This window comes from Sander lucioperca, chromosome 14 (assembly GCF_008315115.2).
Source record: "Sander lucioperca isolate FBNREF2018 chromosome 14, SLUC_FBN_1.2, whole genome shotgun sequence".
Taxonomy (NCBI): domain Eukaryota; kingdom Metazoa; phylum Chordata; class Actinopteri; order Perciformes; family Percidae; genus Sander; species Sander lucioperca.
This window is the reverse complement of record NC_050186.1, coordinates 22,171,152-22,185,744: the sequence shown is the minus strand read 5'-3', so window position 1 is coordinate 22,185,744 and position 14,593 is coordinate 22,171,152. Positions and strand designations below refer to the sequence as shown.

At 41.1% G+C, this 14,593-nt stretch overlaps 1 protein-coding gene across 5 annotated transcripts; it reads right to left on the bottom strand.

Moving 5' to 3' along the window:
* Positions 1-1,662: 1,662 nt before the first annotated feature.
* On the bottom strand, positions 1,663-14,148 carry brd2a (bromodomain containing 2a). Of its 5 annotated transcripts, none has more exons than XM_031295550.2 (12): positions 11,970-14,148; positions 8,412-8,718; positions 8,016-8,153; positions 7,510-7,660; positions 7,152-7,351; positions 6,503-7,030; positions 5,983-6,111; positions 5,664-5,855; positions 5,304-5,566; positions 4,577-4,896; positions 4,243-4,371; positions 1,663-3,815 (listed from the first exon to the last, which is right to left on the bottom strand). In XM_031295550.2, the coding sequence occupies exons 1-12, from the start codon at positions 11,999-12,001 to the stop codon at positions 3,691-3,693; spliced, it is 2,514 nt and encodes an 837-aa protein (XP_031151410.1). In that variant the 5' UTR covers positions 12,002-14,148; the 3' UTR covers positions 1,663-3,690. The 5 variants fall into 5 exon arrangements, with proteins under 5 accessions (XP_031151410.1, XP_031151406.1, XP_031151407.1 ...); XM_031295546.2 differs by having other exon boundaries at positions 1,663-3,818; positions 13,512-14,148; XM_031295547.2 differs by having other exon boundaries at positions 13,512-14,148.
* Positions 14,149-14,593: the final 445 nt, after the last annotated feature.

Sequence of the window (14,593 nt, the reverse complement as noted above, 5' to 3'; positions counted from 1 at the left end):
CAAACAGAAGTCTTAATATGCTATTGTGTCTGCTTTAGCGCTTGGACTGGGTTAAAGACGACCTTTGTAACCCTGTATAATCCAATCACATGTAAACACTGCCCTCCGGTGGACACAGTGCGTAACTAAAGCTTTCGCTTTTCTTTTTATTTTGAAAGTGTTCACCGGAAGTATCACTATGTAGCTGTGTCTAACTTGACACAAGGCACTGCAGTAGCGCACTGTGACCACCAGAGGGCATAATGCGGATCTGATTACAATGCTCGCTTGCCAGCTATATCTTTTAAACGTTTCTTCTTCTAAATTAGCTGTTCATCACTATTTAAAAGCAAAATGTATCATCATGGCGAGTTTGTTTTATTAATACATATGTTTTGTTTTTGCTCATCTTCTTGCTTAGAAATGAATTTTTCTGACTTTGTGTCATCTGATTTGCACAGTATTATCTTGGAATAGGATTTTATGGAAAGTAAGCACTCACCATACAATGAATGGCTTACTGTACCGATAATATCACGATATGGCAATTCTGCGCAACAATCCTATAATGATACATCACCAATAAGAGTGTGTCCTACATCAACACCTTTAAAACTCACTTAAAACACTGGCTCCTAGAAAACCAGAGATGCACTCACTTTGAACTGTCACACATTTCATCGCTTTCACTGTTAAACTGAATGCAGTATAGAGGTGGATGAATAATGTCTTTGTCATTATGTGTTTTTGTTTGTTTGTTGGTTTTGTCAATGTATATGTCACCATTATGTGTACCCTTTAATGATAGATAGATAGATAGATAGATAGATAGATAATGTATAGTGAATGAGTGCTGTATGACTGCTGGCTGTCTCTATGTTAGTCTTATGTCACCTGCCTAGGGTCTGCAGATGAAAAGTAGTTACTTTTACTAATTCTGGCATATTTACATGGTGTTTTTTATACAACAATGTTTATAAATATGCATGGTCTCTATCAAATAAACCAATCTAACTATGAATATAAAATGCCCATGAAAAGGTGAAGTGCAGGCTTTCTCTTTTTAATCACTGCAAGTCTGTTAGAAAACAGCATGATTCTGCAGCACGTTTGATCTGCATTTTCTTTGTTTTCTTCTGCTCCAATAGCCATCCATCAATCTCTGGGATCTCCCACCTGCCACGCAGGTACTGTATGTGACAGCAGTCCTGGAACAAATGGGGGAAGGTCAGGACGGGCTGTGCAGGAATTACAGGAAGGATCAGGTGTGACATCATTGTGTCTTATTTTACCAACAACAGAGACAGAGATGGGGGGGGGGGTGTTGGAAACCGGTTCTTTCTTCACTGAAATAATGGGGGGGGGGGGGGGGGATGAGGGGAAGTGAAGTTGAAGGAACCATCCAAGCTTTATCAGTCACTGTAGGCATGAATACTTACAGCATTTTAAACGATTGTACGAGCTTTTACATTTATCTAAACATCATTTTAGGCTTTCTGAAGAAACAATTGACATCATAGAAGAGTCACTGCTAGTTATGAATGAAATGAATTGTATAAACAAAGGTGAATTACTGTGTCCCTTGAAATAGAAAACCACATTTTTAAAACATCCTCGTTCTTAGATTTGCACAAGTTCAGTATGTTCTTAAAATCTGTAAATGAAATTCCCTCCAGTCAGTGAAAAGATGAACATGTCTCAGTTTATTTATGTACAGATGTTCAGATGAAATGGAGTCAAGTACAGAGGCATTTAGATTTCTGACAAACTTCAGAAAAGTAAGACTGACAACTGGAGTATTTTGTTTTATAACAGAAGCCTCCAAAAACTTTGCTGAACAAAAAAAGCTCAACTAAGTTACTGAAGGAAAAACAAAAACATGCTCAATGATTGAAACTGTAAATATGTACACTTTTACAATCCGGACACTTAATCTGTGCATATTTGAATAGACTTCAATTACATTACTTTCAGTATTGTGAAAAAAACTTTCCATTCAAATTCCATCTAAATAAATAATCAAGTTTAAAACATACAATACTCCAATCTCAAGCCACAGGCGATTTTAAAAAGGACAAAAATAACACACCTTACCTAAATCACAAAATTGTTTAGTCGTACCAGCAAACAAACATTGTTATTACTAACATTAACCTCTAATATATTTTTGTCTAAACTGGCTGCTGGATCCCAAAATTCATAAAGCCACTTTCACGTTTTCACTAGCCACGTTGCTTTTCTAAAAATAAAGATGGTTGTTTAACTGCAGAAGAGGCTAAATAAGAGAAAAATCTCACCGTAAACAATCTAACGTTGCTGCTGAGAACCTCCCAACCTGCTATTACTACTGGTGTTAAAATCACACAAATAAGTAAACTTACTCTTACACAAACCTCAGTTAATACAGAAAATAAAACGTGGAAGCTGCCATAGATCTCAAAGGCCAAATTATTATAAAGACAAAGCAGTTCTGCTTTTGTGACACTATGGTGCTAAGAGGAGATGTCCCAAAAATCAACTCAAAATGCTCCACCTACATTGAAGAACCAGCAAAACCTTTTCTTGCAACTTCAAATTCAGATGTTTTGTGACATAAGTCGATGTGAACCTCAACCCCAAAAGAAATCAAAAGAACAAAGATGTGATTTGGGCACGGGTGAGTTGACAAGACACGTCCTCACAATTTATTAGCAGATTGGTCACAAGAAGAAAAAAAGCAACATGTTTACAGAGAAATTGAGATGGATGGAAAAAAAAAAAAAAGAAAAAAAAAAAAAAAAAAAAGACAGCACACATGGGAACGGATATATGTTTGTATAAACTGATGTGTAACTGTCACATTTCTGTACAGTGGCCAACCCTTTCAGACAAGTACAGGAGTACACGATGCAGTAAAGTAGTACACGAGTATGCAGATGTTTGTCAGCTCCTCTGTATTGCATGCATTCTGTATTCTACTGAACCAAGGTGCTTCTGCGTGCACACTGATTTTTAACGCCTGCGTCAAACTATGAGGATCTCACACATGCAAACACATACGTGACCCATTCACTCACTCACACACACACACGCACGCACGCACGCACACACACACACATGCTTCCTCACTACCCCTCTTTGAAACTCATGAAAAAAACTAAACAAAAACTAAAACTCCGCCCGCACCTGTTCATCTTTCCCAGCATAAGGGAATAAATTAGCTCCATAAAATGCTTCTTTATAAAAGAAAAATAGATATTTATATAACTGTACACCTTATCTATACAGCATAAAGACAGGGAGCACAAGAAGAAGGGAAATTATCTCCAGAAATAAGACAGATTCTGGCTCTAGCACCCTTATCCCTCCAACGCATGCGTCGCTTATCTCCTCTTTTTTTGTTTTGCAGGAGATGGAGCATCCCTCGCTCTGCCCAACAAGGCCAGTTCTCCAGAGAACAGCAGGACTTCAAAGAATCTCCAGTTTTCCATCCATTCTCAACGTTTGTGTCCAGGACAGGATTGGATGAATGAGCTGAGCGCAGGGAAAGCCCCATCTCTCTTTCTTGGTTTGACGCGTGCTGAGTTGGACCAGTTCTGCCTAGTGCTGGTCTCTCTGATCCCTTCTGCAGCGTCATCGTCAGTCGCTCTATGCAGCTCAGTCCACTCGGTGGGAAGCGAAAACACCCGAGGGTCCCTAACATGACCCTTGCATACGCACACCCCGGGCCTCTCAGCCAGAGTCTGATTCGCTTGTGTCTGAGGATGAGGAGGAAGAGGAGGATGAAGAGGAGTCTGAGGAGGAGCTACTGGCGCTGAGACGCGACGGCTGGTTGTGTTGCTCTGTTGCCGGTTTCTCTGCTGGAGATAAGACAGCAATTTTTAGACAACGCAACTTGGAACATTTAATCTCTCAATATCACAACAGTAGGATGCTGCACTTATCTTATAAAAACAAAAAAGCTGACGATACAACACATGTATTAAGCTTGGATCTATATGTATCGAAATGTCTTTAAAATATATTCTTTTTTGATCTTTTACAAATTACTTCAGAGTAATTTTGTACATGGACCAAAACAATCCCTGAGTAAAAAAATAAAGAGCTTGCAATTAAATGTCGAACAAATAAACAACAAAAAACACCAGCCATTCAATTTTGTGCAAAACGTTACAGATTTCCGAGATATCCATCATCTTGCAGTTTATTTTTGAGAATGTGGAAGCTTTTAATCCCCATTTATATCAAGACTAACTCTTACAGACAGCAGTACAGAGGACTTACGTTTGGTCTTAGCAGGCTTCTTCCCAGAGTTGAGCTGACCGCTGACGTCCATCAGCCTCCTCTCCAGCTCCATCTGTTTCTCCAGAGTGATCTCTTCCCGAGATTTGCCAGCAATGTTGTTTTTACTTGCTGCAAACAAACCGACAATAACAATATCCATGAGGTGGGGGCTACTGTACTACATTATCAAAGACCTACAAATCCCCAAGACCACAAAGCTCTATTAAAGATAGATTTTCATCCAAAAAAAAAAAAAAAAAAAAGGTAAAAACTAATTTGCATAACTGGCATAAAACTTTTTTATTAAAATTATTATAAGGTCTCTTCTACTAACCATATGGCTTTCGAGGTTTCTTCCTCAGACACGTCATGACGTATCTCTCCAGCTCCCGCAGCGTTGATGGCTTCAGGGTCTCAAAATCTATCTCGATTTCCTCCGGGTTGGTGTCTCTGAGCGAGGGCTCGCGTGATTGGATGATATAAACAACGCGGCCCAGCTTCTCGCCGGGCAGCTTGTTGATGTCCAGGCTGAGTTGACGCTTCTCATCGTATGACATTGGTGCCGTCTCCTCCTCTTCATCGGAGTCGTAATGACTCACTATGGGCTCGGGGACCGGCGGAGGCATGCTAAACGTCATGGCGCCCTTTTTGGTTCTGATGGAGAGAAGGACATGGAGGGAGAGACTGTTAAAAGATGACTGACGATGGTCACAATGTGATTAGGAAAATCACAAGAGCATTAGAAACTGCTAGGAAGCAATGCATGATGTGATTTGTCGACCACAAACTTAAATGGGACATATGGACTGACAAAGAATGTTCTTTTTAAGGATACTGATGTCTTTTGATGTCAGCAGCAGTATACTTCAAACTTTTTATTACACGTTACGGTCTTTTTTTGTCTTGTTTTCTTGTCTCTGTTTTCAAAAATGCCTTGTGATTTCTGCTGCAAACTAAAACTGAACTACATAATGTACATTATTTTACTTACAATACTTATTTTACACTACAATCTCAGCATGCACCACATACCCATTGGACAAATAGTGAAGAGTACTCACTTGCTCTTGTTGTTTTTCTTGCTCGGTGCCTTCTTGACCGGCACTACAGGACCAGGCGTTCCTCGGTTGGTCTTGGGTTTTGGAGTCTTGGTGATCTTGGGGGTCTTGGGCGGTCTAACAGGTGTCACCTCTTCCTCTATTTTCCGATGCTTCTCTTTTTCTACCTTTTTCTTTTTTTTCTTGTCCTTCTTCTCTTTCTTTTTCTTAGGTTTGACGATGGGGCCCTGTGAGAGTGCTGTAAGCTGCTCATGTACCGCTTTTAGCTGAAGGGAAAAAGAAAGACAGATGTGTGAATTAAATCCTGAGGAACAAATATAGCAGATAACATAATAGAAATTGTGCAAACACTGTAGTACAAACCTGTTCCTGCAGCTCTGCCAGTCGGTTTGCCCTCTCCTCCTCAGAGTCAGAGCTGGGGCTGCTCTCGCTCTCCTCACTTTCACTGCTGAGCTCACTCTCAGATGACGATGAAGAGGAGGAGGAAGAAGACGAGGAGCTAGGGGGTCTTGGAGGCTCGTCTGGCATCTTAGCAAAGCAGAACTCAAAGACATCCTAAAAGGGTTAAGCAGCATGTAAGTGAACCAGTTTAAAAACAAGAACAGGAGACACTAGCAGTAGAATTCAATAATCCTTTTGCAAAAAACTATAATAAATTGTATCACTGGACTAGGTACATTACCTGCAGTTTTCTGGCCATGCCAACCACATCATGATCAGGGGGGTTGTACTTGTAGCAGTTTGAGAACATCAGCCTGACATCAGCAGAGAACTGCTGGGCGTCACGATATTCTCTGCCATCCATCTTCCGCTAAAAACAATGAGAGAATTAGAGATTTTAGTCACATACTGTTTTAGAAAAACAAAGCAAAGGTGTCTGCCCCATTGTCTGGTGTCACTGGAACTACCAATTTGAATTAATTTGGCACATTAAAACTAGGCCACACCTTAAAGTAAACACTCATTCTCAATCAGAGAAAATATACCTGAAAAGAAAGTGAAGGAGGGCTACATAAGATGTACATAGTAAGTATATATGGCTAACCTTAACATCCATGGTAGGTATAACAATATGTCAGTCTACCCTGTTTTCATTCTATACTTGCTTCAATTCAGTGCAGCAAGACCGGAGAACAGATAACACCCTGCTCCTCTGTTCTGACAAATGTTGACAGTTGTGCGTGTATTCCTAAAGCAAGTACCTTGATGGTGCTGAGGTCCATGGGCTGCTTTATGATGTCGTGGTAGTCGTGAAGACCGAGCAACGAGGCATCGACAGGCTTGTAGAATGGCCAGGCATACCCTGCATGCTTCTTTGACAGAAGGTCCTTCAGGACCCCGTTGCAGTAGCGCAGCTGGGGGTTCAGCTTGCTGCGACGCACCGGCGGTGGCACCATGGAATCTGGTAAATCCTTCTTGGGAGGCTTGATGGCTCGTCCACTCACTCCTCTCCTGCCACCCCCCGCTTTGGTACCCATCATCATTGTTCCACAGCCCATACCCATGCCCATACCCATGCCCATACCCAAGCTCATGCCCTGGCTGAGGTTATGGCCTTGGTTCATCCCCAGACTGGAGTTGTGGTCCACCCCCAAAGAAGTGAGGGTTAGCGGGGAGTCGTGCCCACCGCCTAGCCCCATGCTGATGCCGCTGACGGCCATGGTGCTCATGATGGGCATGGCTACAGTGGTTGGGGTGGTTGTGTCTGCTTTCCTCTTCACACCCTTTTTCTGTGAGACCAAGAGAGGGTGAGCCGGAGAATGGTGTTTAGTCTGTGGTCTTCATTATTATTTTTTTCAAAATACTGTTTTACATTTTAACTAAACAAAACCTGTTTAGTGCATAAATTACCTTCGCGGTGGGCTGTGTTGGAGGCAGACCAGCGATTGTAGGGATGCTTTGTTCAGTTGTAAGAATAAGGGGCAGACTCTTGGTCACGTGTGTCTGTGGGGGGGTGGAGAGGATGGAGTCAGGTGTTTCCGGGGTGGGAGGGGAGTACGCTGACTGGGAAACAGCTGGGACCTGATGAGCTGTAGTCACACCTCCAGAGACTGGCAGAGAGAGGGCAAGGATTCAGAAAAACAAATATTTAGTAAAACAGGTTGTGCTCATACATGCATTTGCATTTAGAGAGAGTATGTTTGTACTGCATGTATGATGATTGCAGACTTGACATGTCTGTATTAGCCTGACTGCAGCCAGTACTCACTTGCATTTCCTCTGCCTTTTTTGCCAGGTTTGGTTGGTTTGATCCGTGGAGGGGGAGCAGCCAGCTCTAGTTCCTCCTGGGGCATCTGAGCCACTTTCTGCAGGAAAGCCTTCTCCAGAGACTGAGCCATCAGGACTATGTCATCTGTAGGCTGCAGAGGAGGACATTTTAGCAAAGTGGTTACAACAGTAGAAAGATGTTTTTAGCAGTCAAAGTCAATAACACACTTAAAAAAGTAAAAAATGATGGCTTCACTTTCACAGCATTTTGTATCTGAACATTTCATGTTAAGGTTAAGCATATGTCACTGGTTTTATTTGATTTCCATGGGATGTTTTTTTCTTTTATTACTATTTTTATAAAAAATCATATGAAAATTAGCACGTTCACCATATGTCCAGGCTACTAATAGTGGCTGGCATGAAACATCATCTTGTCAGGATGTCTTAGGCTCACACTTTCTCAGACAGACGGACACACGGACACACACACACACACACACTTACCTTGTTATAAATGTAGCAATTGGTAAACATGGTGTTGAAGTCCTGCATGCACTCACTGGCACAGCGGTAGTAGTTATTTTCTAGTCTCTTCTTAATGGTGCCCATATCCATGGGAATTTTGATGATCTTATGATAGTCCTGGAGGGAGACAGAGACAAGTGAGACACAATAGGAAGAGACATCCAAAAATGAAATAGATTTATAAAATAAAAAAAAACTATAAGCTAGTAGGACTGATGATGTGAAATGTATGGAATCTAAATGTTTTATTACTAACAGTGATGGTGACACATGACCTTTTGCATGTTATTTCATATGGTTGTTTCTGGGAAATAAGGTTGGTCCCTCCTATAGACAGAAGAAAGATAATGTACAATTTCTTGTATTCACACTCACAGGTAGGTTGAGCTTGGCTGCATCCACAGGTTCATGAAAGGGCCAGGCAAAGTGGTGTCTCCACAAAGACTTGAGCAAGACTTTCTGTAGGAACTGAAGTTGGTTGGTCATCCTCCCCTGTCGGCTGGGGTCCCTCACTGGGGGCTGTGGGGGCCCCGAAGGGGTCATATGACTGAGGGGGGGCATCCCAGGACTCTCAAAGCCCTCATAGAGCAGTGAAGGTTTTCTGATGCGTTTTCCGGCTGCGCCAGAACCCTGGTCCATGGTTGTGACTCCCATTATGCCAACGTCAAGCCCGACATGGGAGCTGTAGAGAGCAGTTGAAAGACCAATTAACTATTTGGCAGTTGTCAGAAGTTGTTAGATTAAGGCCATAGTCGACATGTGGTTAGAAAATGTATACTATATTTATTTGCTAGCCTCCCAAGCTAAACAAGGTTTACTCTGCAACGCAACAAAATCATCATATTGTTGACTCGAAACAGCAAAAACTACTATTCTGTCTTTATGTTGTTTAATTAAAAAGGGAGCCAGGTCCACTGCCTTCATTTGCAGGAGTGGCGACAGAAGACTTAATTTGCTTATGGACTCTATTTCAATGCATCCATAACTTTTAACTCCTCCAAAAAAACCATATGAAGTGCAATGGTTCTATTCTCCCAGTATTAGCAGAAAAAATGATGCCGTAAATTCAGTCCCATAAATCCTGAGATTAATATGAAAACTAATCATCTAATTATGTCATCCTGACATAATAGTGTCCTCTTGTTGGCATACATTTTATATTATCCTATCAAACTTGATTAAGCCCGCTTATATGAATACAGTATCGTTTAAATCCCCTTTACAAGGCACACAGTCACACAACAGGCTGACTTGGAATTTACTCCCGCAAAATTCCAGTCCCAGCAGAACAGCCATGACTACCACTTCCTCCTCTTTACTGGACGTAAACAGCACTGATTACAGACAGAAACTTCACCCTATTTCCATGTAGAAAAAAATATGTCAAAAAAGGATTGCGGATGTTTTAGCTGGCATGTTACAAGAATGACTGGACTGTATTTTTCCAACAGAAATATCTATTAGTAATGATCTCTGACTCCTAAGTAAAACACACTGCTGTGTTGTACACACCCAAATGTAGTCACTCAGGAGTACTGGCAGGTAATGTATGTTGGCCCCTGCAACTGATAGTTAATAGTCTCCACAGGGAGCGCAAGCAAGAGTGAATGAGTCAGGGGCTGCCATTGGCCTTTGACTGCTCTATAACTGGGAACATGGCTGTGCTAGCCTAAATCAGCAGCAGATTGAGTTCCTGGTAACTTATCAGCTGCAGTTGGATGTTTTAACACCACAGATATAACACAAGACACTTCCAGCATATCTACATGGTCACCTGGTCTGTTGTTAAGGAGTAAAAATATGCATAAAAACATCTTTTAGTCCTAGGAAGATGGAGAATGGTGTTTGGTACAACACCAGTCTCCATCTTCCTAGGACTAAAAGATGTTTTTCCTATGCAATTTAAACTTCCCAGGGTGGAGTTTTACACTATTGTGAGAAGACTGCTCCCTTTTCAACAATGCTAAGATTTCTAAAGTCAAACCCTAAGCCTGCATGCCTTTGTTAACATCTCTTAAAAACATGTATATAAATATTCCCCATTCCACTTCATTTTAGACATCAGAATTGCTGGGAGTGCTGCAAATACTCCAGGATGCCAAACAGGGTTCAAATTTAACACAGCCAAATGCTGGTAAAATATACGCAAGTGGCTGGTAGATTTGCTTCACTCAGTTCCCCGCCTAAAACAATGGTAATCTATTGAGTGGCTGTTAAAATTTGAACAGTCACTAGCCATTTGGCTGGTGTCCGTAAAAGCTATTAAATTATTTGAACCCTACTGTCAGACACTGCTCCTGGCTGCTGCTATGTTCTTCTTGTGTGCTACCACTGCATTCACAAATTGCATTTCCCTTTTTTCATAAATAACAGCACTCCCTCCGTCAATAACATGAACTCACCATAGCACATCTCCGCTGACCTGACAATGCAAAACAAGTGGTTCGAAGAGCAAGTAGGGGTCATCTGCCGGTAAATCATTTCCTAACACTGATGGTACTTAGCGCCGGTTTTATTGTTTACATTGTCAAAGTATCCTTGCAAGTTCATAACACAATAGTTTTGTCTGTACACTAAAAGCCTATCTAACATTGAAACACTGATGCAAAGTGTGCAAGTATTACTGTGTTTGCATCATGCTGTAAGTAAGGGGCCCCATGGGGGCGGGTGTATACCTTAATGGTAACTAATCCACCCTACTGTACAAAATTTAGAAGACAATTAAAAGGGTAAACATAGCTGCCAATGCAGTTGAAATGTTACATTAGGTATGCAGAAATGGCTATTTTAAAAATACAAAAATACATATTCAGTCAATTTGTTCAATCTAACTCTGTTTAAAATAAGGCAATTCGTTTTGAATGATACAACTTTTGGAAACACATTTGACAGTTAGTGTACTTTATTATTTAAAGGGAAATAATCATGTACAACATTAACAACACTAAACAAAAACATGTTTTATGTTAGCTGTATAACGGATAAACAAATTATTATGTGTAAAATTGGGTTTGGTGCCCAAGAAAAAAAAAAACAAGGCTATTGATACTTAAGTACAGTGGAGTTCCGTTATAAATTACTTATATATATATATATATATATATATATATATATATATATATATATATATATATATATATATATATATATATATAAATAAATGAATGAACAGTTGCTACCTAGCTTGGGCTAAGTGACATTTAGCAGTGTAACCAAGCAACCAACTGAAACACCCGGGACGCATGGATAGCTGCGTTAACCCATGTAACGTTAATGCAATGTCGTTGTACCAGTGATCACAACAACCCCTGTCCGTCACATGGATACAATAACAAACAAAGCTAAGCACACACAAATAACCGTCGCAAGCGCGAACCTCTGACTCTTAACGTTATCTGGCGTACTGTATCTTAGCTCATGGTCGTCAGCTGTGGTGTGGTATGTTATTGTTAGCCGCCGGCATAGCTACATAACGTTAATAAAAATTTACTTCCAACTATGTTGTTAAGTTAACATACAAATGTTTATTCCACTATAACAACGAATAAACAAGACACGCCGGTCGAGCTATTGTTAAAGGTGAAAGCTCGCGTCTGACGCTAATGCTAGCGAAGCTAGCAGCAACTGCCAGGCAGCGGGAGAGGGCGGCCAACGGCAGAGGCGCTCTGAAGATGGCGCCGGCATAGTGCGAACAGTCGCAGCTTTTTACAAACCACAAACACATTTTATTTCCTCAACATGAATTTCTCTTCTAATCCCTTTAACAACGCGACAACTTCTTCCTGCAGCACATTCGCTGTCCGTTTCCCTCTTCCATTTGTATTACAGCAAACACAGGCTGTCAGCAACGATATTTTGAAACAAAAACTCATGAGAAATGTTTACAATATTCCCTCTGATGGAAAGCTGAGAGTCAATTTTACCGGTAGATACCTGTCAAGGAGCGGGTTAACTGCCATATCCATCAGGATGGATCCGGATTCAGTTTTTAGCTAGACTCGGACCTGGACCTGGATCCGTCTCTGTTCGTCAGTTTTCTCCGCTCCCCGCCACGGTGAACTCCTTTAATCTGCTTCGCTGAAATGGCGACGATGCGCCTACACCCGTTGTTTTATAGACCTACCATTCACCCTATTGGATAAACCACCTCAGACTGTCCACGCCCTCTGAGTTCCTATTCGCTACGTACTATGTCCGTCAAAGTCACCACACCCCTAGATACTGAGACTTCACTGACAATCTTTCGGGCCAACCTATTCGCAAGTTTTGGCTGTCCGTCAAGGAAATTGCACAATACTATTGGCCCAGCATATTCAGTATACAGAAATGCTGTCTGTAACTGGCTCCTCCATTTAATCCTTTACAAAATACGAGGGCACCGAAACTGCCACCCCTCTTATCATATTACATTACGTCAACGTGTGCAAAGCGACGGCGGGGATTGGTCAATAAGGTTGTAACGCGGGCTTCCAGGGTAAATACCAAGACGCCTATTGGTTCTTCGAGCGGGTCACGCGTACCCCTCAAGAGCCTCTCCCAAGCCCCCACGAGCTCTCTGCTTACCAGAATATCCGCACGCACTTTCAGAAGAGGCCCACAGCCGCCATCTTTAAGTACAATGACATAGACTATTATAATAGAATTATTTACAACTGGCAAGGTAAAACATCATCTCAAACATAGAAAAGGCTACATGTTTGGCGTACAAACACAAGTTAAATAAGTAGCGTTCATCTGCTGGAGTAAAAGGCACTATTTTAGAGGACACAGCCAAACAAGGCCTCCATGGCTCACAAACACCAAAGCTGTAACGTTGGGGAGGATAAAGTCCACGCTAACAATTCTAACTGCGTGTAAAACGACGAGGCTCAGCTTATTTACTTGAAGGAATAATAAACGACCACACCTAGACAGGGTCATAAGAACTAATCACTGAATGACACAGCAGTTTTCCTCACTGACCTCAGATTACATTTGATCAAAGTAACGTTGACACTGCTTTTGCCCAACCAAAACTAAAAAGACAATCTAAATATCACATTAATTAAAGCATTAGGAAATCGAAACGTCAGTTAATCTTGTATGGTACAGATTTTAAAATTCAAATACCATACCTGGCCTTTGAAAGTTCTTAAAATAGATTAACCCAAAACTATAAAAACACACAAGAACAGAATTAGTAAGTCTTTACAAAACTTCTGATCTTTAAAAACGACTAACGATCTACAAATTCAACAACCACACAAAATGGTTACCTAACCACATGCGCCCATCCCCCACACCAAGGTTACAAATACCCCACAATGTCACTCAAATAAACTATGTAAAATAAAACTAGGTCGCTGCAATATTAAATAGCCTATTAAAGTTTTCAAAAACGTTATGCTGTAACAACATAACGGAACAAAGGGAAAGTTAATTATCCAAAAGACAAAATAAATACTTTTTTTTTTTTTTTAAGTATGACATAAAAACCTTGAATTCAAAATAAATACAAATGTCGACTGGTAAATCCAAAAATAATGCGAAGCCTTTCTTGAATAAATCTTCTTGTCTTCCACCTCGATACTTTTTAACCAACACATTTCCCTCCAACATGTCCGCCTTCTTCCCCATTCCCTGCGCTGGGTGGGGGAGGGGAGTCATGTGATAAATAAGGCTGAGCACACGGTTTATCAAAACTTCGACACGTGGCATCCCACAAAAAAACGCAATAAAACGTATCCACAGCGAGTCCTTTCTCATAAAAACGTCACCTCCATATGCCCACCCTGTGCTTTATACAAAGTATTAAGCTCAGATTTAGGAATAAAGTTGCCAAAATATCCGAACAAAGAGCATACTTTCCGCTGCATTTGGCTTGCTCCGATTGGTCAGGCTTGACCACGTGACGAAAACGAGTTTTGTATGATTTATTGTGCTATTTCCCAAACTTCCTCTATTGTACTCCGTGTATGGTCGCATAATCCTTAACATCTGATGTGTAGTTTCTCAGTTTGTCCCAAAAGTGTTAGAAATGTCGGGTTTCTCCAGATGACGATTGCCGTCGAGCTCAGTTATGTTGCAACCAACACGAAGCATTGCGCATGCGTCCCTGCCATGAAGACGCTTTGCCAACAATGCAGAATGCAAGAGGCTGATCAAAGAGCAGCTTCGCGTTTTTTTCATATGATGAATGCCGTGCTCCCTGGAAAGGAGGTGGGATTCAGCTGCAGCTGCAGCTGCAGACGAGCTGACGAGCGTTGGTTTCCAAATTAAAGCAGGAACGTTGGCCTCAGGTTGTGTGCATGAAACACACAATAACAAGAGCAGCTGTCCGTGAATGCAGGTAGACTATAGACTGTGATGGAAATCTCAACATAGGCTACATTTCTAATGAACCACACATTGGTGTAATCTCAAAATGTTGAAATCTCTCATTTAAATGCCTTATTAAAAAACTAAATATTTATCATTTAATTAACTTTGAAAACTTAACCAACAAAGCTGTCATTTGACTGAGTTAATCTGATAGGCCTAGGTCATTTTTATGTTTTCATTTGCTAGTGAGACTTGGC

What these genes read in the sequence shown, in the direction of transcription:
- brd2a (XM_031295546.2), bottom strand. Translation starts at nt 13,621, where the DNA reads ATGTGTTGGTTAAAAAGTATCGAGGTGGAAGACAAGAAGATTTATTCA. An exon ending in CAACACAGCCCACCGCGAAG is followed by an intron (nt 7,031 to 7,151) that starts GTAATTTATGCA and finishes TTGGTCTCACAG; the next exon opens with AAAAAGGGTGTGAAGAGGAA. An exon ending in TGGACCTCAGCACCATCAAG is followed by an intron (nt 6,112 to 6,502) that starts GTACTTGCTTTA and finishes CATTGTTTTTAG; the next exon opens with CGGAAGATGGATGGCAGAGA.